The 26,188-nt window shown below is 36.9% G+C and overlaps 1 protein-coding gene across 9 annotated transcripts in view; it reads left to right on the forward strand.

The window, feature by feature from the left end:
- NBEA (neurobeachin) overlaps nt 1-26,188 on the forward strand; it is a 680,460-nt gene that overhangs the window by 544,393 nt on the left and 109,879 nt on the right. For all 9 annotated transcript variants that reach the window (XM_047854707.1, XM_047854709.1, XM_047854711.1 and 6 more), the window contains 3 exons: nt 9,066-9,183; nt 9,498-9,600; nt 16,820-16,935. In XM_047854707.1, coding sequence (XP_047710663.1) covers nt 9,066-9,183; nt 9,498-9,600; nt 16,820-16,935 — 337 coding nt within the window. The remainder of the gene's footprint in view (nt 1-9,065; nt 9,184-9,497; nt 9,601-16,819; nt 16,936-26,188) is intronic.

Here is a 26,188-nt window from a genome sequence, read left to right on the forward strand (position 1 = left end):
GAGAGGGAGGCAAACCACAAGAGACTCTTAAATACAGAGAACAAATTGAGGGTTTTTGGGAGGTGTGGGGGAGAGGGGAAAGTGGATGATGAACATTGAGGAGGGCACTTGTTGGGATGAGCACTGGGTGTTATACGTAAGCCAATTTGACAATAAAGTATATTAAATAAATAAATAAATCGAGGATAGGCAGCCACATAAATTGATGAATTACAGCAAAAAAAAGCAAGGTTATTAAATAAAAAACTCTCTGTGGATGGGCTGCCTAAATTTTCCCCGCTGGAGGATATTTCTTGACCCTGTAGTTTTAATCCATATGCTGATAATGGCTGTGTGTATGAAAATCTATAACCTCACAAGTATAGCAGTAATAGCATAGATTGTTTCGTTTTCATTGAGAATGTATTTTCTGTAAATCCTCATCTTGCCAGCTTGATTTCTTGAGCACTTTTTTTGGGTTCACAGTTATGCCACTCGCAGTTTTCCCTATTTGCAATTTCATATTACTCAATTATTTATTTCATCAAGATTAAGTATTTTCCATAAAAATTTCCTAGGGTTTGATTCAGTGATCAATTTTTCAGTCTATATTAGATTTTACTGATTATGGTGCTTGCCCTTGACAGTTTTATTTTTAATTCATTATTAATTGAACAAAAGGCCAAAGTGAGACTTTTGCATCAGCTCTTTGAGGATTTCTTTATTGTGCAAGGCTGGTCTATCGCAATTGTCCCCTAACTTGTTTTTAACCTATGCTGCAAAAAATAATTTAATAAAACTATATACAACGCAATATTGTATGTCAACCATACTTCAATATAAAAACAAAACTGTTCGCCACCCTGCACAGGTTTAAGTTCACGTCTAAAATTTTTCTTAAGTTCAAATATTTTTAAAAGCTGTAATATCCAGCATGTTCTAAATATTGATAGTTTAAAGTAAAATTGTTATGTCATTGTTCCATGAAAGGGAGATCTATACTGAATGACTTCCAAAGGCCAAAGATGCCATAAGACTGAGGAAAAAGACCAACAAGCCCAGCTTGATGAGAAATGGTTTGTTTAGGAGACTTAACCGAGACTGTCTTGGGCAGCTGCAAGAGAAGTACATCTCCTGCAGCCCCACATCCCTGTAAAACCTGCTTTTAAGCTGTGGAGGCTGGAAGTACATGGTGAGGGGCTACCCAGGAGAACATTCAGGAATATGTGTGTGTGTCATACCTACCCCTATATCTGGGGCAGATCAAGAATGTTACGCCCCTGAGAGTAGACTTAAGGGTGTGGTTAAACAAAAGGAAGGAATGTGTGTATGGGGGGGGGGGGGGGCGGGGTGCTGTGCTCATGAAGTTTCCCATCACAGAATGGTCATCTTGGGGAATTTCTCCAAGATGGTTGGTCTGGTTCACAAAATCCCTTTTCAGATATATTCAGTAGGATCAAATATATCCAATAGAATAGTGATTTCTGTCATCACCCATTTTAAATCTTTTTTCAAATGGATATTTCATGTAATTCCTCTTTCTCTGAACTCATATTTCCATTTGATTCCCTCCCCAAAATTTACCTAATCTAAAATATCTTATTCTTTTTTTTTAATGTTTCTTCATTTTTTGAGAGACAGAGAGAGACAGAGTGTGAGTGGGGGAGGGGCAGAGAGAGAGGGAGACACAGAATCCGAAGCAGGCTCCAGGCTCTGAGCTGTCAGCACAGAGCCCGACGTGGGACACAAACCTATGAACTGTGGGATCATGACCTGAGCCGAAGTAGGATGCTCAACAAATGAGTCACCCAGGCACCCCATAAAATATCTTATTCTTGAAAGTCTTTTATTGATCACTATATTATACTAATCTGTAAAAAACATATACACTTATAAATTAAAGTTATAATTTTTTTAATTCCTAAAACTATGAAATTTTAAGTATTTAAAACTTTTATTCTGGAATAAATTATTATTAAAAATAACATCAGCTTACAATCATACAAGAATAGAAATATAATGTAAACTTTGGAAAATAGCAAAAAAATTAAAATGCTATTGGAAATTCATCTCTTAATGAGATGAATGGTTAATGTATCCACATATGAATATTGCTAGAACAGTACAAGGATCAATATTACAGCTACTCCTAGCTTTCTTTTTTGTAGATGTGTTGAAAAACCTTGTTCACATAAATCAGTAGGATATGTTGAAGTTTTACTATAGCAATGTTATAAGTTTTTGTGCCATTTCTAAGTTGTACACTAAAAATCACTCAGTGACCTATAATCAAAAATTATTTTAAATGATCTCTCCATTATCAACTCAATTAGATCCAACTTCAGTCTTTGCATGTAAAAAATTGAGAAACCATCTGAGTTGCAAAAGGATTTTTTTAAATCTAGTCATTGTAGGCATACACTTTTCAACATCCCCATTAATGTTTTGAATTATCCCTTATTTGAGACTCCTACCCCCTCAACAGATCTTATTACCCCAGGCAATACACCATAAAGAGTCCCCATCCCCGCTTTTTTTTTTTTTAATAGAAAGGGCAATGAGAAAGACACGAGAAAGGGAAGCTGTACTTCCCTCACAGGTTTGGTCTTGGCCAGATAGACTTTAAGAAGTTGAGGATCGGGGCGCCTGGGTGGCTCAGTCGGTTAAGCGTCCGACTTCGGCTCAGGTCACGATCTCACGGTCCGTGAGTTCGAGCCCCGCGTCGGGCTCTGGGCTGATGGCTCGGAGCCTGGAGCCTGTTTCCGATTCTGTGTCTCCTTCTCTCTCTGCCCCTCCCCCGTTCATGCTCTGTCTCTCTCTGTCTCAAAAATAAATAAACGTTAAAAAAATTAAAAAAAAAAAAAGAAGTTGAGGATCTGGACACTTATTCTGTTACATTATGTGTACCTAACTTATCTCTCAGAAAGTTATTGCATTGCCCATTTAGAAGATGCTGTTCCATTGTGTTTCTGTTTCAGTCCTTCCATGCACATCTAATTGTTTACTGTATCTTATACTTCTCCATGCCTTCAGTGAGGAAATAGCGTCACCAAGAAGACATTGTGGTGGGAACAGGGAGGAGAGAGTGGCAAACGTCCAGCTGTCTTTGCCACTCCCTGCATCCTCACCCCAGTGTACCACAACAGCAATTATCAGTCAGAGATGCACTTGCACAGGGTCATTTTAAAACCCAAGCTTCCTCTGTCTTGTGGTTTGGCTTTCCTTCTAGGCCTTAGAATTCTCTCCATTCATCTGGAAATGGAAAAGAACACGCACCATCATGTATAAATATAAACCTGAAACTACTTTTGAACTATTCCATCTTGAATACACTGGTTATATCCCACATCATTGAATGCTTATGCGGAATTATTAAAGTAATGAGGACTTGCAACTTTACGTTGTGTTAGACCCCTTTAATTAAACTGTTCAGGCTACAAGGACAAGTCGGTCAGATATGACAACCTCACGAACACTGAAAAGGGCATGTCCACCCAGCCTTCTGCAACATTTTCATCAATTCTTAACAGAAACTGTAACCTGCAGCAAAATTCAGATTTTTCACATTCAAAGAAAAAAGTGTTTGTAATACTTGTTCTAACATAGGTGTTAGGTGATGCTGAGATCAGCAAAGGTATCACTAAACAAGTACTTTTTAGGTTGCACAATATTCGCTGCCTTAAAAAGGAAAAAAGATGATAAAACTGATTTGACAGCCCTAGACATGTTTCTGACAACATATACGTGTCTGATTCACATGAGTGCACACGAACCCTAGTTTTCTTCAACAGGATAATCAAATAATCTGTGTTAAGCACACATCTGGGTGAGGTGGTTTACAAGGGGTCTCTATTACATTTGTGTTATATTGCTTCCTGAGTGTTCCAGTTCATAAGTGAGGGGGGCAGACCTCAGGGAATGAGGCCAGTGTGGAGTCTTTCTCCCTTCACTTCCTTTGGGTACTAGGCAGTTGGCTCAAACTAGTTCAGTGGTCACTGAAAATCACAAAGTTCCCTAAGATTTGGGATCCGAGATGCTTTAATATTCTTGTTTATGACCTACATGATATCATAAAAATTATGCGTATTCAATTTTCAGAAAACAAAACTGAACTGGGGTGCTTAATTAGATTTCCTAGTATATTAAATAATTTGGAGAAGCAGGCAGGGACAAATCAGATAATGTAGGAAGGTTGACTTAAGAAAGAAAAAAAGCCACAAACCTCAAACATAGATAAAAGTACATAGTGGTGTAGAAAAATACCTTGGATTGTAATGAAAAATGAGCGTAAAGAGTTACTATGGAATGTCCTGAAACTCATAGAACATTATGTAACTAGTAAAGGTATAAATAAAATATAGTCAGTCTTATAGTATCAAGTCATATGTCAGATCTGGGCTTGAGGCCCAGGTTTTTAATAGAAAAATGACATGAACTCAATATTTAATCAACTATAAATGATAATATTTTACATTTCTGAAATACATACAGATTCGTTACACTCCTCATCACTTGCCCAAAGTTATATCCTAACTGGTCTCACAACCTTCCACCACAGCCTCCACGTACTGCAGGCAAGTGTCAGAAAATCTCACTAGGGTCCCCTCTGCCAATTTTGGGGGCTTTCTCGTTGCCCATGAGCAGAGGAGAGTAAGGAAGGTTGTGCTACAGTCTAAGGACGCCTGTGGCAACCACAAAACTTATCTGAGTGCTAGTGTTAAGGCAACGGATCACCATGTTTTACATTTTGTTTTCCATACTGTCTGTATTAACTTCATTACAAAACATTTTCAGTTACTTACCAGAAATAAAACTGATGCTCAAGAAGGGTGCCAGGTGATATTCTGTGACACACCTCAGTACGCATTTTGTTTAAGTGGGAGGTGTTAGGTTTAAAAGTCAAAAATACTGTAGCCTGAAGACCTTGCCTAGCCCCTCTAGAGTGAAGGACTCCTTTCTGTGGGGGGCATGGCCTTTCAGGATGAGGTGTAGCTGAGTCCAGAGGTTCCCCAGGGTGAAAATTAGATTGCCACAGAAGAGAAGCCAGAAAAAAAACTATCTGGTTTTCTTCTGATCTTGACTCAAACTAAAGTCAGGAGAGATGTCTGGTAGGCTCAACCGTTGAAATAGTAAACATGAGAAGTCTGAAGGCCAAACTAGAAAGCTTTATCCAGTTCAGCCAAGGAGTCAGAAATGCACACACTTTGTAAGATTTCTCTGTAGCTTTCCCCGTGTGTGTTATCTCTGTCCATTTCTCTTAGTGATTTATTGAGTGGACGAATGTGTGTGCACCAGGCACAGTGTGAGGCACTGTGTACTGAGCAGTAAATAAGACAGGGTCCTGTTCTCATGGAACTTTCATGTTATAGGGGGAGGACAGAGGAAGAAACAAATAAAGAAGAAAGTAAGTAAGTGCCATGTACAGAATTAAAATAAAGTGCTCTAATAGAAGAGACAGTGGAGGTTAGTATGTGGTGATTCAACATTGGATGCCAGGAAAGGCACCTCACAAGAGGGGATATAGAAAATTTTTAAATAAAGTATTTTAAGAGACTTTCATTCCATATACAGTCTTCAAGGAAATGAGAAGGGAAAGCAGGAACTGGTTTGCTATTTAAAAATGAAGAAGAAGGAGAAGGAGAAGGAGACTCCTCTATGCTCTATTGGATTTTGTTGGCAAGGAATTATGACCAGTTCAGAGCATTATCTTTCATCAGCCCATCTTTAAGGATTTCAAAAGCTTAAATATAACATAGGTTACTGTAAAGTAATTAGGAAGGTTTTTTTAATAAAGTTGTAAATAGTTATATTTACATAAATATATATATAATTTATAATATATATGTGTATATATGTACATATATAAATATATACACATATATATACATACACACACACACACACACACACACACACACATACATACATACACACAGCCCCTTTGGTAAGGGCCATACAGTTATCCAGATGATATTGTCCTTGCTCAGAATAGCTTCGGACCTTTGGATCTGTCTTTTGGAATTTGCTTCTTGAGATGTTTACTAGCTACTAGCAAAATAACTTTTAGTTTTTGTCTCTCTCCTTTTACTGCTCGCCTCCAGGCTTTACTGAGTTCCTCTGATTGTCTCTGTCCTTTTTTCTTTCTCCTGAGGGTCCCTGAGGACTGTTACAGTCCCAGCCTGGAGCAAAGACAGTAGTGGTGGTGGGAGAACTGATTGAGTTTGTCTATCAGTCTGGATCCAGCAGGAGAGAAAAACCACATAGCAACTTAAACAGGGAAAGTGTAATGTGAATAATTATAATCTAAACTATCACAGGAGATCAGAGTAACAGGGAATGATTAGTAAGAAATAAAAAGAGCTCTAAAGAATGTAAGGATAGCATTGGAAATGAGCGGCCCCTACTCTTAGAGGCCCCCCTGGGCTCACTGGGGAGGGCATGGCTGTAGCTCCTTGGGGGGTGGAGAAGTCATTCTGGTGCTCTGGCGGGGGTATGTGCTGGAGCTCTGTCCTCTAGAACTTTTCAGAAATCCACCCTCTAGGGAGCTGGTGAAACTGTTCAGGGGAGAGGTTCCCGCCAGAGGCAAGTCTGCTGCAAAACTGCCTGGGGCAGGGGGAGGTACTGAAAAACAAACTGCCTGTCACTGGGTCCTGGTGGCCATCACACCTTGCAGAAGCCTGGCAGTGGAGAAACCCCAGTTCTTCGGGAAGCTGCTGAGTGAGCGAGCGCACCAGCCCCGGCAGGGAAAACGCCTTCCTCCCGCCTGCGGGTTCTCTTCAGTGTGCTTTCCTGACAAAGCTTCACATCGTGGCAGCTAACAGAGCAAAAATAAAGGGCACAGGTTCATTTTCGCAGAACAAGCAACTAAGGCTGAATTTGGAGCTGAAGGACCATCAAGTGACGGCCGGCAAAGCTGGGGAGACAGTCTCACAGGGAGCACTCCAGAAGTTCGACTAACTCCTGTGTGTTTGTGAATGGCCTGCCTGCTATAAGCGAAATAATGGAAAGGAACACTTGGCCAAATATTCCTTGCATCATGCCCAAAGAGAGAAATAAGTAAAAATAAGAGTGTGTATGTGTATGAGTGTGTCTGTCTCCATCCTCACGGCATAACGGTTTTCATATAGGGAGGGGCGCAACACAGCCTTCCTGACAAGGTCTCTCCTTTTTTATGAGATTATACGCATTGTACTGCTTTGGGTTTTCAAACAGCCTTAATAGTTTCAGTTTTTAGTGAACTGATGGTCATGTGGAAGATAGTTTTTGTTGTTTTGGCTGTTTTACTTATCCTGAAATTTTTCCTATCCGACAAAAAAGTTATCAATCTTGTATCAGTACTCTTCCCATTAAAAAAAAAAATTATACTGGTCTATGAAATTTGAATCTGGGGAACATTGCACCCAGCTGAGAATGTATTAGTATGAATTGTGGCAAGTCACTATAACCCTTTTATGAAATGTATAGTTTTACATTTAGAAACCCAAACACAGATGTCACTTTATGCTCAACAGTAAGGACATAGAAACTTATAAACAGAACCTAGATAATAGCTCAGGCCACGTACTTAAGGTTCATTGTCTCTGCTTAAACTAACCAGTAATAGTATTATTATCACTGTTTTTCAGATGATGAAAATCAGATGGAGTTAAATAATTTTTCCAAGGTCCTCTAACTGCTATATAACAGAGCCAAGATTTGAATAGGAGTCTGACTGGCTCCAAAATGTTTCAGGATTTAAATAGATGTCTGACTGCTTCCAAGAACTTTCTAGCATCTAGGGAAAGACAACACTGAATTAAGGACTTAGAAAAAAATGGAATTTTCGCAAACTAAAAGACCAAAGTATCATATATTATATATCTTTTCCCAGAGAAAGGAAATGTAAAAAGGGAATTCATAACTTGTTTTTAAAGCTTAAGGAGTATCATGCATGTAGAATTCAACTAGTTTTGATTTCAGCAGAGCAAATTTAAATGTAGTAGGTTGTACAGAGTGTACTAGTGCAAAGAGAAATGTATTTTGTATTGTTAACTTGCAATGGTGTATCAGGAGGGAATGCATTTGTTTCACATTTGCCTATAGTGGCTTTATCAAATATGGACTGATCTGTGTCATGTAACAAGAAGTGCAGGTGTGGTGGTTGCTGACACTGTTTCACTAACTCAATATTAGGGCCAACCTTGCTTCAATTTCCTTGGCCTTGCTCTCCTGGTTATACAATTGCTGCTACAGTTCCTGCCATTACATCTCTATTCAAGAAAGAAGAAAAAAAGTGTGCCAGCTACATATCACTCATTCTGTCATCTTTTCTGAAACATCCCCAACTGACTTTGGTTTTGTTCTCGTTAGCCAGCTTGGGGTCAAATGTCCTCACCCCTAGTTTCAGTGGAATTTGCGAAAGCAAGGAATAACTTTGCCATGATTGGCTTAGACCATGGGTCAGCCAGATTGGCCCCAGGACCAAATCCAGGCCACCTCTGTTGTTATTAATTGGAACACAGCCACACGCATTCATTTATACATTGTCTGTGACTGGTTTCACTCTATGATGGCAAAGCTGAGTAGTTGTGATAGGGGCCATATGGCCTTTAAAGTCTAAAAATATTTGCCGTTTGTCCTTGTACCAAAAATGCTTGCTACCCCTACCTTAACCAGTCATGACCCATTGCCTGGTGTTGACCACATAGACACTGCTGCTAACTGGGCTTCCACTAAGCAAGGAAGAAGGAAGAAAAGGAATATTGGAAAAGAACCAACAGAATATGTCAAGTTACCTTGTCCAACTAATTATATACAAGACCAAAAACTATAATGTGTATCTGTTTTAAGTCACAGGGTCACTTTGAATATATAATTTTTCTGCTGTTCATTTCTTCATGAGCCAACCAAGAAAATGCAGACAGGTAGAAATTTTGCAAATGCTGTATACAGAATCGGATGATTGGCAGTGTTGTGATATATCATGAATCCAGGAAGATAATCCCTAATTTACTGACTTTTATACAGCACTGTCTAAGATATTGTCAGACTAAGTCTTAGACACACATTTCACTGATTGACACTTCCCTTTCAACTATTTATTTTAGGTTCTTGCATACACTGAAGGACTTCACGGAAAATGGATGTTCAGCGAGATACGAGCTGTCTTTTCAAGACGTTATCTTCTACAAAACACTGCTTTGGAAGTATTTATGGCAAACCGAAGTAAGGCCCCTTAAATATTATGAAATGCGCTCATATTTGGATGTTATTTATTTACATAGAATGATACAGTTTTCGTTTTTCCCTGCTGTATTTTTCTCTTTGATACACCCTCACTAAAATAAGAAGAAAAATTAGTTTGTTTGAAAATGTTAATCCTAGATTTTTCCTGGATAATGTTGTACAGAAAGCTGATTTTCCATGAAGATACATTACCTTGACAAATAAATCATGAGAGGCACTTGAAAATGATTTCTAAAATTGACGGTTAGTTCTCCTGTGGTTTTCTAACTCATGTTTTTTTCTTTTTCCCACAGCCTCGGTTATGTTCAATTTCCCCGATCAAGCAACAGTAAAAAAAGTTGTCTATAGCTTACCTCGGGTTGGCGTAGGGACCAGCTATGGTTTGCCACAAGCCAGGTAATTATATCATATCACGCATTATGTATGGTTCATTAACATATTTTAATCCTAGTATGACAGAAATATAAATAAGGTTATACCATTATAATTATTTTGAGAACCAAGGCATTTTCTTTCTCTGCAAGTCATTTGTAGGCAAAGAGGCTGTGAAACATCTATTTTAAGAATGACAGAATAGTTGATGTATAAGTTTTATTTAACACCTATATAAATGAGGAAGTAAAAAAGTTGATTGTATATCATAGCTCGCACATCATTAGGACATTTTTGCTGAAGATCTTACAAAAAACATACCAGAGCCTCATGATATTTGTGATTAATTGTTGCATGATCACATATAAACTGTTTGTAAAAATGCTGCACATAGATGCTTCTTCATGAAAGTAATAAAACTCTTAGAATTTGTTGAGGTTAATAGTTATGAATGATGGTGTGGTTTTAACCATTTCCTAACCATGTTTCATCTTGGTATTTTAAAATATAATTTTGAAATCTTATTTTATCAAAAGATACTAGTCTAAGAGAAAACATAGTAATTATGTGTATCACTAATATCAGTCAGTTTTTAGCTTCATGTAACTGAATACCTATCTAAAAGTGGCTTAAACACTAGAGTGTTTTGCTGTTTGAGCCTTACTTTATCAAAAGTCTGGAGCTAAGGAGTTTCCAGTACTGTCTCAGACGTTCAGTGATGTCAAGACCCTCAGTCGGCCTCCTGGTCACAAAATACCCACTAGTGTTCCAGATAGCACAGCTTCACACAGTTGCATTAAAATGGGGAAAAGACACAAAGGGTTTCTCCTCGAGCCTCTAGGTTTTAGGAAAGAATATATTTGTCAGAAGCCTCCTGCAATCTTTATCTTAGGTCCCTTTGGCCTGAATGGGCTCACCTTCCTGTCCTTTGAACAATCACTGCCAAAGCGAAGTGAGTTAACTGGCTTAGGCCAATCACCCTCTGGGTAAAACTCAGGGTAAACTGTACCTCTGAAGTCCTCGCCACCTCCTGCTTGAACAAAACAGGTCCCTGTTGGCCAGAAAGAAAGATACTGACTTGGGACAGACAAACAACAATGTCTTCCACACCAGTCACTCTGTCCATGAGAATTATTGCAGAGCCCAGCGTGGATGGACAGGAAAACTAATCTTTGTGTATCTTCCCTTAAATAGGCTACAGACATTTAAAAGACAGGGACTGTGTCTTCTGTATCTTTTAATCTATAGCACCTAGCACAGAGCCTAATTGCTGAGATGCTTTTTAGGTGCTACTCAACTAGAATTACCTTGATTTACAAAGCATCCGTTCTCGTATTAAGCTCACAGTGTAAGACCAATTCACTGACATGTATGTACAAGCTCAGGATATTTGCTAGGAGAATGACAAGATTAAATTAAGACATTAGTGGATGATGAAGAAATACTTATGTAGAATACAGGTCAGAGGAAAAATGCATTTAATCTATCGAAAAAAAGAAAATGAGGTTAGTTTTGCAAGACTTGTTCTTACTGAATCGAAGCTGACTCATGTAATCACTGCTTCCTTTCCCAAGTGCTTACAAACTGTTCGTTTAATCGTCAATTCAAGGATTTTTCCAGGAATTGACATTAAGAACTGACAAATAGGTCTTTTTCCTTTTTGAAAATGATCTTCTGCCTCCTGACATCTTTCTCAATGATCATGATTCTTCAGAGATTACCCATACAGGTTTCTCAATGATGTGTGTAATTTCCTTCAGTACTCTTGGACTTGCCTCGACCTGGATTCATTTAAAACAACCGGAAGTTCTTTACTCTCTCCCTTACCTAGTAAGAGTATTATTTCCCCTTTAACCGCAGTTGGTCTCCCTTTGACTTTTGGAAGATCATCCTTCTTGATGGCAAAACTGGAAACAAAATAGATGCTTAATAGTTTTGGTTTTGCTGTTGCTTCAGACAGCCATTCTACCTTAAAACCCTTTTTTCTGGTCCTTTGGCTTGCCCCTGCCAATGGCTCAATGCATTCTTAGTTTCTTAATAGTATTCCAGAAGTCCAGTTTTAATGTATTTCCTGTGAGATATAGCCTTGGGAGCAGCAGATAGGGATGAGAGGAACACTGAATCTTGGCTTGGACATGCCCCTTCCTGGTGGGGTAACAGTCACAGAGCCTGATACGCTGAGTGGGAACTTAGTTGAAAGAATGAATAACACTAGGCGAGAGGAGTGACACTCTCATCTGCTATAAAATGGGGACACTATCTTTGAAAAGGGATGTTTTATGAAAGTCTTGAGATCATAAAGTGAAGGCATTTTGTAAACTGTAAACACACATACACACTATACACGTATATGGAACATGTTCGCACATAGATAAGTAGGGAGGTGGGTAGGAGGGTAGGTAAACAGATAGGTGCACCTACACCCATAAACACATGTGTGTGATATGTAAGGTCCTGTTATATTTACAGAATTGTCAAAGAGAAGGGATGATGTGTGGCTCCTACAAGTGGAAGCCTTCCAGATGACAGTATTTTGATAGAACCACGAAGGGTTCCATTCTCTGCTTTGTTTTCTTGACATTGGGTCTTACCGGTTTAAGCAGAGTTTATCAAACTCTAGGAAACTTACTCTAAACTAAACCTACAAGATTTATAAACAAAATTTTATTGGGGTGCCTCGGTGGCTCAGTCAGTTAAGTGTCCAACTTCGGCTTAGATCATGATCTCACAGTGCATGGGTTCAAGCCCTGAGTCAGGCACTGTGCTGACAGCTCAGAGCCTGGAGCCTGCTTTAGATTCTGTGTCTCCCTCTCTCTCTGCCTCTCTCTCTCTCTCTCTCTCTCTCTCTCTCTCTCAAAAATAAAAATAATAAAAACATTGAAAACAATTTTTATCAAATTCAAAGGCAGGTATACTGCTAGAATAATGGCCTTCACATATCACATAAGCCACTTGTTGGACAAGCCCACCAAAGAGATAACATTACAAATAAGATTGTTGCTTTGTCCTTTTAGAATGAAAGGAATATATCTTTTAAGCTAGCATAGCTTAATGAATGCCTCTTTAATTAATTAATATCCATTTACTGAGTTTTCGTTTACTGAGAACATCCCATGTGGCAGGGACCATACTTTGTGTTTTAGTTTATAAACATTATATGCCTTCTTCTTCTTCTTCTTCTTCTTCTTCTTCTTCTTCTTCTTCTTCTTCTAGCTTATAAACAACAAATTCTTGAAATTCTGTGAGGCTAGAAGTCTTAAGATCACGATGCTAGCAAATTTGGTATCTGACTACAACCCATCTCCTGGTTCATAGATAGCCATCTCGCTATGTCTTCATGTGCCAAAAGGGAGCTCTCTGTCCTTAATTCTATTTTTTAACGTTTTTTTATTTATTTTGAGAGAAAGAGAAGGTACAAGTAGTAGAGGGGCAGAGAGAGGGAGAGAATCAGAAGCAGGCTCTGTGCCACAGTGCAGAGCCTGATGCAGGGCTTGATCCCATGAACTGTGGGATCATGACCTGAGCCAAAACTGAAATTCAGAGGCTTAACCAAGTAAGCCTACCAGGCACTGTCTTTGCCCTTAATTCTTAAAACAACCACATTCTTAAAACATTGGGATTATCATCCCATTGTACAGCTAGGAAAATTTTGATTTAGATAAGTTACTTATCTTGCCCAAGTTCATAGCTCACACCCTTCATTTCTATCCTGTGACATCTGTCAAGGTTTCCCACATTGCTCATAAGAACAATACCATCACCCCTGCATAATGATTGAAAAATACCAGCAAAAACTGGCCCATATTCTGGATTCCATACTGATTACCATTGTTTGGTCAATGCATTTTTCTATTCAGATAGCACAATCAATTAAATTTGGATTTAATTAGATTATTTACTTACCAAAGATACATCTGGTTGTATCCATAAGGTTTGTGATTTTAAATGGTTGCCATGTATTGTGGTACTTAGTAGCTTTTATCTCAGAGGGCAGTTTGTCTTCATCTTATCCCCTGATTCTAAAAGCATCGTAATGTATGGGGCGCCTGGGTGGCTCAGTCGGTTAAGCGTCCGACTTTGACTCAGGTCATGATCTCACAGTCCGTGAATTTGAGCCCCACGTCAGGCTCTGTGCTGGCAGCTCAGAGCCTGGAGCCTGCTTTGGATTCTGTGCGTCCCTCTCTCTGTCCCTCCCCTACTCATGCTCTGTCTCTCTCTGTCTCAAAAATAAATAAAACATTAAAAAATATACATTTTTAAAGCATCGTACTATAGCCCAAATACATACCAGCCATCCTCATTTAATATCTAAATTTGTTGTAGATGTTTTGAACAGACCTATTGATTTACTGTTTCCCATTCTTCTTCTTCATATGATTGAATTATTTAATTTTTTGGCATCACGTATCTTTTTAGCCATTTTTTCTTAGAGGATGGCCAGTAATACAAGTCATTTAGTATGTACTTATTGAGACCCCAGTATATACTAAGTATTGCTAAAAGCAAATCATATAACAGTAAGTAAAACAAGGTTCCTGCTCTCAATGAGTTTATGGTGGAAAAGGTGAAGCAGTAAACAGGAAAAGCTGGTCATTTTCCTAGACCTGCTGATAAGTGGTTTTCTCAATTCCTTTCCCATGCCCACATTTTTCTATTACTTTCTCTAAGAATGACATGATAACTTTCTCCCATGATTCCCATTATTGGTACTTAGCAGGATTTGTGTGATTTTTGGTTTGGGGATATTTTTGATGGTCAGAATTATTTCCAGATCAGCAATTTTCTTCTTAAATTGTTTGGGTTCAAAATGTCAACAAAGGCATTCAACATTTTATGATATATATTGTAAAATTTTAGCAGACTTCTCTGAGCGTGCTGCAGGTAAGAATTTTAGAATAGCAAGAATGTGATTACAATAGTAATCCTGTGCAAATTGGACCAAACATGTGATTATAATAGCACAATGCAAATCGGACTAAGCAAAGTTTATTAATTCTTTGATGATTCAGAGCCTATGTTAGCCTGTTGCCATGACAAAGTCAGGATCAGGGATAAAGTTTACTACATAAAATAGTTGTGTGAGTAGAAGTAAAGCTGGAGAAATTTTAAATATTGATATCAGTATGGATCAAAATCTGGAAGCACTGTAAAAATCATATTATAAGTTAATTGAAAAATGTACCGAATTACAGAATTGATGTATGAAATACATATACCATTTACCATTGCAATGAAGTGAATCATTAGACTCATATGGTTCATTTGGAGTGAGTCAAATATACATTACTAGCAAAGTTTTTTAAAAAGTTAATATTTTAAACATTGAGTTACACCTAATTATTCTTAGAATTCATAATTCGGATTTGAGTTTGAGATAACAAGTTCCTTTCCATCCTTCCCCCCCTCCTTTTCCTCAACTAATATGTATTTTAGCTCCTACTATGTACAAGACAGTGCCTATTAAGATTCCGTGCACATAGAAATATTTGACAATAATCCATGAAACAAAAATAGTCTTAAGTCCACAGTTCCCAAACTGAGCATCAGGGTACCTGGGATGTCACAGTGAACTCACAGGCTTCTGCAGGGCATCTCATGCTTTTTAAGGAAAAACAGCACCATCTGTCAGATACCGCACAAACTCTTAGCTCAAGTTAGTTCTACATTTCAACATTAGATAGCACTGTGTTCTTTTTCATGACATCTTAGCTTTGTAGAACCAGTTTTTGGGAGTTGCTATGATAAAAATTTAAAAAAAGGAGCTGCATGAAACTCAGTATGGAACAGGAGGTGTAAGGAGTGGTGTCAGATATAACAACGAGGCTTAAGAAGCTGTGCAAAGCCCACGGTGCACACATCCCTTTACTAAGTAATTGTAGTTATTTAAGAATGAAGTAAAAATACTATTTTTATTTCAATTTATGAGTATTATATTTTCCAACAGCTACTTAGTTGTTAAGACTTATGTATTTATTATTTGGATCTAACCACCTAATAAACATGACTGTTAGGTATTTCTCTTGGCCCAGGGACAACATGAAAAAGTCCTTGACATACCAAGGGTAGCATGAGTTGAAAACATTTAGGAACCTTTGTCTTAGGTTAGTGATCATTTTAGAAACTCAGTGGCTTTAGCAGACTTTTATAAATGCAGGTCACTTTCATTCCTTTTTACATAAACACAATGAACCTCAGAAAGTTCATAATTTACACAGGTCGTCCCGAATTTTACTCCCTTGAGCTATTCCTGTGTCCCTTCTTCTGAATTCATATGTTTTCAAAGTTCCCGGCTTGTTTTTTTACATCATTAGAGGGATACGTACAGCGTAGGTAGAGGCTGTGCTCCCACGCACACTCTTTGCGGAGGCCTGCCACAATAACACAACTGTATCCATATATAAAGTTCAGTGGCAGCCATTATTATATGAGGTTTAAATCAAATGCTTACAAGCTGGCACCTGACTACCTGCCTACGTAGCTTATTAGCATGGAGTAGATTTGCTATATTGTTCACAAGCTACTTTTACTTGAGTGTAGTTTCACCTTTTTTGGTCTTGTTGACTTGTAAAATACCCATTTGCAGCCATATTATACAAAAAGGTGTTTTCATTGGATAAAGAAGATGTGGTATATATACAATGGAGTATTACTCAGCAGTCAAAAAGAACGACATCTTGCCATTTGCAACTATGTGGATGGAACTGGAGGATACTATGCTAAGCGAAATTAGTCAGAGAAAGACAAATATCATATGACTTCACTCATATGAGGACTTAAAGAGACAAAACAGATGAACATAGGGGAAAGGAAGCAAAAATAATATAAAAACAGGGAGGGGAACAAAAACATAAGAGCCTCTTAAATATGGAGACCAAACAGAGGGTTCCTGGAACGGGTGTGGGGGGGGGGATGGGCTAAATGGGTAAGGGGCATTAAGGAATCTACTCCTGAAATCATTGTTGCAGTATATGCTAACTAACTTGGATGTAAATTAAAAAATAAAGAATTTTAAAAAGGTGTTTTCATATTGGTTTATTCTGAATAACTAAATGTATCTTTTCTATGGTAGAATTTTGAAAGATTGCTAATATCTGCGATTAAAATGTATTTTTTAATCTACCTAAGGATAAACCATTAATTATTTTAAGTGCATTGACACCAAACCAATGTATTAGTTAATACTGATTTTTAAAAGGCATGAGTTAAAAGAGACTATGTTTGTTATGGTTTGCTTAATTTCTAGGAGGATATCACTGGCCACCCCTCGCCAGCTTTACAAGTCTTCCAACATGACTCAGCGTTGGCAAAGAAGGGAAATTTCCAACTTCGAATACTTGATGTTTCTTAATACTATAGCAGGTAAGACATCTCATTCTTTAATTTCATAATACATTTGTGTTCATCAAAAGCATTGGTAATATGACTTGATGGAATGCTTTTTTTTTCTTGGAATTCAAATATAGCATTAGAATAAATGTGGGAGCACTCACGTTAGATGTTATCAGAAATGGTACAAGCTGGCACAGAGGTTTTAGATGCATTTGTTGTTGAAGAGCCTTTTCCTTGCTCCCCTTTGCCATTTCCTTTGCTGACAGCTTTGTCTGAAGGTTTATTAGAGTCAACAAACCATTGCCAGAAAGTGTCTGGAAATAATAATGGGAAAATGTAATTTCCCTACTTTGTCATTCTCGGCAATAGCAGCTAGACAGGAGAATAACAACAGGATTCTGCCTAGTACAGATGTCACCTGGATTATGGCACGATTGGGTTACAGGATCTTTTCTTCTTAAAATCTTCGAATAAAAATATAAAATCAGATTGCATTTCTAAATGATGAGTAACTGCCATCAACCTCAGCAGTACTGTGCCTGCAAATTAAAAGAAGGTAGTGGCTTTGTTTTCCTGTTAAATCATTGGCTGTCTGTGGTTAAACATATTTATGAGATTTAAGTGCCTCTTTCTTTTTTCCTAAATTAAGTTCCAAAAGCCCTTATTCATGTTGAATTACAAAAAGTTTACCTCTATAAATCAGGCTCTGCAAAAACTTCTTGGAATAACATGAATTGAAGTAACTATATAAACACATATGCTCCCCTTTGGTTCTTGTTCTATTATGAATGAAGGCTCAGAACCATGAATTTAGAGACATGTTCTCTGAATAATTGCTTAAAAAGGATAACTGTGTAATATTACTCTTCTTAAATCAATCACATATGTGTGAATATGGATGCTATAGGGTACACATAGTAAATATGGGTGATGCAGATATATATTAGATAGGCAAGAGAACACAATTTGTGAACAAAAGGGATAAAAAAATTGTTGAAAATGTTTTTACATTTTAATCATTTAATACATATTGTAATGTAATGCCTTTGTGAATAGGATACTAGAGGTACAACCAAAGGTCTATTACGTAAATTAAATTTTATTGTATATTGTATACACACATCTCCATCCTCTATGTGTACCTTCATGATATATTCATGATGTCTTTCGTATATATAATATATATGTGTATATACATGTATATATGTGTATATATGTGTCATATGTCATATGTGTCATATATATGTCAGTAAACATGATGTTTATATCTTAAAGAAACCTATTTGCTCCCTTAAAGATACAAGAAACAGGTTATACTGTTTAATTGGCACATATTGTGTCCATGTACAGATAGAGTGAACTTAAATATCTGAAATATAAAAACCTTCACTAGCATAGGCAGGTAACTGCATGATGTAGCAAAAAGAAGTTTCAGTGCCAAAGAGAAGAAGGATAGAATCTGAGGTGTGCCAACTTTGTCCTAGAGCATAGATGGAGTTTCAGGTTGTAACCCTGTCCTGGACTTTGCTCTTTCAGTAACCATATTTAATCTGTTTACATCTGTTGTATCAAGTGATACGTTTGGTCGTATATTGTCTCATTTTATACTATTTAAAAAAAATTTTGTATTCTTTTGTTTTTCTTTGGCCTTATAAAATTTCTCCCACTTTGTTAGTGACTGTAGCAATCCTGTTATTAATTCTCCTAGAGATATGTTTACATTTTTAAAAACCCTCCAAAGTATATTTTCCTTATTTTTGAAGTCAAATATGAATCAGCAGTTCTAATTACTCCTATATAAGAACTTGAATTCAATTTACTTCTTGTTCACTGCTTATTTTTGTCAATATGATTTACTACCCAGAATCTATGTTCTTATAGAACTCATATTTTTTGGAGTCCCTATATTTTGTATATTATGAAGGATTTCAGACTCTACTAAAATTTTCTCCTTGTTAATGCAGTACATCATTTTCAGCTACATGGATCTTTACCTGATTTTTAGGATAATGTTTGGTCTCTTTACATTTTTCTGCAGTGTTTTTCCATATTCCCTGTGTTAGGCTTCTCTGTTATCTATGCTTGAGAGATCTATCAGGGCTAATTGTCTACCATATGTCATGGATGGGCATCAGATTTTTTTCCTTGGCTGTTAACTATTTGGAGCTGTTGTATATAAAACTGGAAGACGGGGTGATATACCTCACTCACAGTTCAGTTTCCAGTCGAGCTGGCATTTATATTAAACTGTTCTGCCATTCTAAGGTGGGTTTCTTGCTGTCTTTCTGGATGCAATGTGGTCTAGTTCATTGTTCTAAAGGACTCTTCTAGTCTCCATCCCTTCCCACTACATTTCACTGATGTCAGATACACTTCCCACAATATGGTACAGTACCGCCTATAACCACCGCCTGCCCCATGCCTGTTGCTGTCTGGGAGTTTCTTTCTCTGTCAAGCTCTGGAAAGATTGCAGTCTGGATAAGATAACATTGTGTTCCCATCTGTGAGCTATACCTGAGCAATACAGACACTGGTTTTTTTCCTGGTTGGGACAGTCTTTGGGTTTCTGAGCCAGAGCATGCAGATCCTAAAGGATGTCTCAGTGTCATTCTACTCTCTTTTGAATCACTGGGGTCTGTTTTATTTGATGACATAAAGAATGTATAGACCACTGGCTTTTAAAAAAAGAATTTATTGGGCCTTTCCTTTATAATGATCATATCTAAACATTGAAGCCCGTCTGTTGTAGACGGCAGGATAAAATGAAGTATAAAATTGGGACTAGGAGCTCAGAGCACTTACAACTGGATGGGTAAATGAACTATACATAAATAAGAGAGCATTTTAAGACAGCTGATGTTAAGTGCTGAATAAGTGCTGTAAATAATGAATGCTCTGAGAGCTAAGCAGAGTGGAGGAATTTTAAAGATGTGTTTGTCTGGGGAGGAAAAAAAGAGCAGAGCTTTACAAATATTTCTGCCGGTTGGACATGTGATGTGTTCAGTGGACACGGGTATCGTATCTTGGCTCAGAGCAGAGAATATTGGAGCTATCGGTAAGAGCCAGATTGTAAAGAGCCTGATCTTAGACTCTTAAGAGGTCAGTATGGTTTTGGAGTAGAAGGGGACACAATATAGAGTTTTAGGAAAATGAAACTGATGACGATGTATGGCCTGAATCGGAAATGAGATAGCCTACAGTTAGGGAGAGCTGTTGATAGGAGTGGATTACAGGTCTCTAGATACGAAGCCAATGTGTTCAGTTTTTTAGTAAATAGTCGCTGAGCACACACTCTGGTTCTGACACTGCAGAGGAAACTAGAGTGTGGTTTGTGCCTTTGAAAAGATGATGGCGTAGTTGGCGAAACATAGGCACACCAGCAATTCCACGAAAAAGTGATAATTATTAGAACAGGAGAACATACAAAGCCATTTGGGGTCACAGAACTAGAAGGCATTACTTGTAACTAAGAGATCAGGGAAAGCTTTTCATAGGTAACACTTAAATTGAAAAGTATAATATAAGAAGTCACTGGAAAGTACACAGAGGGCATTCCAAGAGAAAAGAAGATGTGGAGTGAAGAGTTGTATTAGAAGAGTTAAGGAGGCAGTAGGTATGGCAAAAAGAGGGGGGGGGGGGAGAAGTGCATGACTCCATGTAGAGTGTCATTGTACAAAAAGGAGAAATCACTGTAATGTGCTCTAGTTTGGTGGTTGGCAGTGTCATTTGGAGACTTGTGAGAGGTGACTATTCTCAGAAGACTCCTCCGGCTTACTGAATTTGAGGCCCGGGGGAGTGGGCCCAGCAATCTGCATTTCAGTAAGCTTTCTAGATGGTTCTGATACATATATAGTTTGAGCACCATTGCTCTAGCCATTTAAGATCTAATTAACAGAACAATATTTGCATATAAAAACATTTAGAATATATAAGAAATCATGCAGTTACGTGCCATTAACAGTCGTTAAGAGTTTACAAAAGTGGCAGATGAGGATGAGATAGTCTGTTCAAAGGAAGCCTCATAGAAAAGGTGGACTTTGAATTAGCTCTTAAAGGATTTTGTCTAGATAGATGATTATCCAGGCAACATGAATCTTTATACAGAAGTGGAATTGGAATGACAATTGAAAAAAAAAAAGCTATGAATGTAAATATCCTGAGGTACTTTCCTTGGATACAGTCCTGCTAATTCTTCCCTGGCCATCATCCTCAAGTTTTAAGTAGGAGTGCCATTTTGTACAGAGCACTGGCATTCAAGATTTGGGTGATGGTTTTATAGAGATGCTTCACTAAAGCCAAATTGAGTATTTGTTAGGGAAGTAATTAGAATTGCCAATGTTTCTGATTTGTGGAGGAAAATGTATCCATTCATTTCTTCTTATTGAAACATTTTTCAGAGTTCTCTATGGATCCTAGAATAAAGGCAGCTGTAAAGATGTTACATTGAGTCAGTATCACTTTACTAACATGGGTTCCACTAAATAATCACGTTGTTATATCACATGGTTTTGAGAATGCAGTTGTTGTTCAATAAATACTTATTTAAGGCCATTGATTGAAACTTAAGATTTATCATTTCTTGAAAGGATGTTAGTGTTCTTACTGACAAATTGTATTTCATTTCCTGGGTAATCCAAAGCCAGTACATGGTTGGCTGATAGTATTACAAATGCCTTTTTTTAGAACATCTCCTTAATTATTCTTAATATCAAGCTTCAGAAAAAATAAATATTTTTATTATTTCTTTGTTTAGTGTTATGGTTTCTTTTGGAAATAGTTCTTTAATATTATAATTAACATAAAGAAACCATAAACAATAGTTAGCATTTATTGAGCAATTTAGAATGTTCCAAATATTTTTATAGGTACTTTATGTGTATTTACTCATTTAAATGCAACAGTAACCCTAAGAGTTAGGTTCTGTTCTTATTCCCATTTCACAAGTGAGAAAATAAAGTACAGAGAAGGTAGATAACTTGCCCAAGTCACAGAACTACCAAGTGATAAGGTCAGAATTCTGATGTAAGTAGCTCCACAGCTCCCTTAACAAGTTTGCTTCCAGATATTCATGGCACCATTCAATTTCCTCTCAAGTCATCAGCTTTATTCTATTGAATGCTTAAAAACCTAAACAATTAAAGACTTGCAATAATTTTATCATTTTCTTTTATATTTCATCAAAATAAGCTTTGAAAGTTTATTTGTGGCCCTGAGTTTTGCAGATACTGATATTCTAGCACTAGAACCAGGTGTGGAATTATCACTTCTGATGTAGAACCTGGTATTATTTTCAGCTAAGTCTCAGATCCAGAGAAACCCGTTTTGAGACAGAGACTTGCTTGCAGGAAGTTTATTGGAAAGTACCTTTGTGATCACGTCTGTAGGGGAGTGAAGAAAGTGGAACTCAGCAGAAAGAGAAATTGAAGCCCAAGGCAGTGCGGAAAAGGCAAGGGAGACAGGAGCTAGAAGTTCAGAGTTGTCTTGCCTTGAAGCAAGGTGGCCAGGCCTTCATTACCTCCTCCACACTGCTATCACTGGATGCAGACTCCTGGGAAGGAGACAGGATCTTGTGTGAGAGGGCTTTCTTCTGATGCTGGTGACTCCTGGAGAGGGACTTGGCCGAGCACCACCAGCCACACGGTCAACACCAGCAACATGGCCACCAAGCCAGCATCCTCCAGGATACCAGTGGTTCTCAGAATCACCTGGAGGGCTTACTAAAACAAGGATCGTTGGACCCCATCCCCAGAGCTTCTGACTCAGTAGCTTGAGGGTGGGGCTCAAGAATTTGCATTCCTAACAAGTTTCCAGGTGATGGCTGATACCACTGGTCTAGGGCCCACACTTTGAGAACCATTGCACCACCTCTATATTCCTTAAAAGATATACCCCTTAAAGAGGGGCTACTGGGTAACTCAGTCAGTTAGGCATCTGACTTTTGACCTCTGCTTGGGTCATGATCTCCTGGTTTGTGAGTTCGAGGCCCTCATTAGCCTCCATGCTGACAACGTGGAGCATGCTTGGGATTCTCTTTCTCTGCTCTCCTCCACTCTGTCTCTCTCAAAGTAAATAAACTTAAAAAAATAAATAAAAGATACACCTAAAGATAATTGTATTAATCCTCCATAGCACTCATATCTTCTATAGCACTGTCTATATCATATATTTTGGCATTTATGCTAATTTGTCCTTAGCATTTTATGTGTATATTTCATCTCTCTAATGAGATTATGAGATTGCTACAGAAAAAAAGCAAGTTTTGCTAAGTAAATACCCATTAAATTGAACTGATTTATACTTAGTCTTTGCAAATGTTTTGCTCGATTGTGTGATCTGTTATATGAATTTACGAGAATTGCTGGATGAGAGATTCTTTAAATTTCCTGGATTAAAGAGAAGATTTACAAAGTGCCTGGGTGGCTCAGTGGGTAACACTTGATCTGATTCTTGATCTCGGCTCAGGTTGTGATCTCACAGGTTTGTGAGTTCGAACCCTGCATCAGGTTTTATGCTGACAGTGTAGAGCCTGCTTGGGATTCTCTCTCTCCCTCTCTCGCTGCCTCTCTCTCTCAAAATAAATACATAAACTTAAAAGAATGAAAAATAAAGTAGAAAAGTTACAGGATGGGAATCTGGAAAGAAGAAACAATCTTTCTTGGCTTCACATTTTTAAAAATACAGGCTAATGTGACTTAGTAAATTTACATTTTCTGTAAAAAAGCATTTTGGTTCCTGTCTTACACTCTCAGACTCAACCTTTTTTCTCCAAAATATTGTTTTAGCATGACATATATAATACATTTATGCCCCATTTCTTGTTCTTCATATTTTGAGGTCTGTCATACTTGGCCAATTTTGCTTTTCTCCTTTCAAGATGCTTTTAAAAATAAGATTCTGTATAAAAAAGATTCTGTATACAGCAACAGTGTCTTAGTATTAATGCATTATTAGATTTTTTAGACCCTCATGTGATACATGTATATATACATAATTGCATATAAATAAGCACACATTTTATTATATATAGGTGAGTTTTGTAAAGATACTTTACATGAAAAGTTTATCAAAAATTCTGAAAACATACTATTTTAGAAAGACACCTAAAAACTCACAGATGTTTTCATGGCCTTTATTTTGTTCTCCTTATAAATTTAATAAATATTCATTATAGAAAATTAGAAATATATATTAACTCACTCATAAGCCTAGCCATATATATCACATTAACAATTTTGGTGGCTTTTTTCTTTTTTCTTTTTCCATGTGTGCCTGTCTCATTGGGAACCTGTTACAAATGCAGGTTCGGATTCTATTTTTTTGATTTCATTAAATGTTCTTGGGAAGACATGATTTTTAAAACTGCATGAAAGTCCAGCTCAGGACTCTGATATAATTTATGTAACTATTTCTGAAACACATGGTTTTGTTTTGTTTTGTTTTGTTTTCAAGGAACATTAAGTTTTGGAAGATTTACGTAGAAGAATTTTTTCTTTTTTTTTTTTTTTTTTTTACATGTAGAAGAATCTTAATAATGCTTGGAGTTCAAATAAAATATGGTTTCCACCTTTAATTCCTGGAGTTGACCCGATTTCTGTTCATTGTGTTCTGAAAGATACAACCTATGCCTCATTTTATACCTTATTAGATACTACCATGAACAAGATGTTAAAACCTGGCATTCTTGCATTTAAGAAAATAGCAGAGTGATTGCTAACATAGCTTTGTCTAAATGATTCTGTTAGGTCTGAGGATTTTTCTAAAGGTTTTCGAGTTGTGTTTCATATGATCAGCTAATGAATTCAGCACAACTTCCCCAACCCCAACCTTTTTCTCCTGTTTAGCATTTTCCACTTTTTTACTCTGTGATGTACAAGCCCTCCCTGGTTAATTATGTATATATTTAGCTACTGCATGTGTTGGGCTTATTATTGTCATCTAATTAGATGTAACTTGAACTGCTTGCTTCTAGAAAAATCATTAAAAATTCTTTCCTAATGACCTAGAGATGACAAAATGTCTGTAAAGTGTGAAGAAGCAGACAAGCACAGGAACATCGCTCTTAAAGAGTGTTAATCCAGATGCTGCAATCATCTAATTAAACAATATTTTGCTGTCATTAACATTTTCACCAAGGAATTGCAGTTATAATTTCTTTGTCAGCTGTCTCTAGATCACTTTACCTTCAAAACTAAAGTGCCATATAAAAACATTAAATTGGATGGTTTAATTAAAAAGTTTTTTTCTTTAAATGAAGAAACATATCCAGTGTTTCTGAGATCTCATTTACTGTGCTTCACTTTTATTGTTTGAGTAGATTAGTGTCATAGGCTTGCAATATTTAATATTCATCTTCTAAGATAAAACCTTATGAGCATAGTTAGTAAAAAAAAAAAAAATCAGCACTTACCACTGCTGGAAAAAAAAAGAACCCTACCAATTACAGCATAAGGTTATTTACTAAATTTCAATTATCCTTAAAAAAAAAACCCAAAATATAAAAAACAAAAAAACAGAACAGTTGATAAGTAAGTTCCTCCAAGTGCCAGAACCTAATAGGTATTACTTTGGAAACATTTCATTTTTTTTTTAATTTAGTAAAGTCTTTTTGTTTGTTTGTTTGTTTGTTTCACTAAGGTGTTTAGTAAAATAATTAAGTAACATGCTAATTCATGAATGCAGAATCCCAAAGTACCATTTAATTATTCTTTTTCATCCATGTGATTTTTAAATACATTGTACATTTTTCATTTAAATAAAAAATATATGTTGACTATCCATATTGCAAGGCTTTTATGTGAAAATTTTTATTTAAAAAGGTTTGACTATAACTGTATAAGTACATTTATTTATAAAATTTTTTTGTATTTATTAGAATTTAAATGGTGCTATCAACCTTCGTAATTTAAATATTGCTAAATTTTCCTAAGAATTTATTTTGAAATAACCTTCCAAAGATCATTAAAAGTGAATTACAAAACATGTTGCAGAGAGCAATTTCATAAACTGTGAGTGTTGGCATCCATCAATGTTGTGTGTGTATTTTAAAGATAATGCTTGCTTTCTTTGTTCTTTTTCCAGAAATACTATTCTATCATTTCCTATATTAGAAAGTCACTTCTATTAAAAAGCTGGTATCTTCAAATATGGTCTCTATTTTTATGCTGTTTGCATTTATATGATACATTTAAGTACTGAGTCAAGAGAAATTGGCTTTTTATTTATTTTATCTTGAGAGGTTTTTTTTTCCCCTTAGTGTATATGGTATAAAACTTTATCAGAAAAT

The sequence above is a fragment of the Prionailurus viverrinus genome, chromosome A1 (assembly GCF_022837055.1).
Source record: "Prionailurus viverrinus isolate Anna chromosome A1, UM_Priviv_1.0, whole genome shotgun sequence".
NCBI lineage: Eukaryota > Metazoa > Chordata > Mammalia > Carnivora > Felidae > Prionailurus > Prionailurus viverrinus.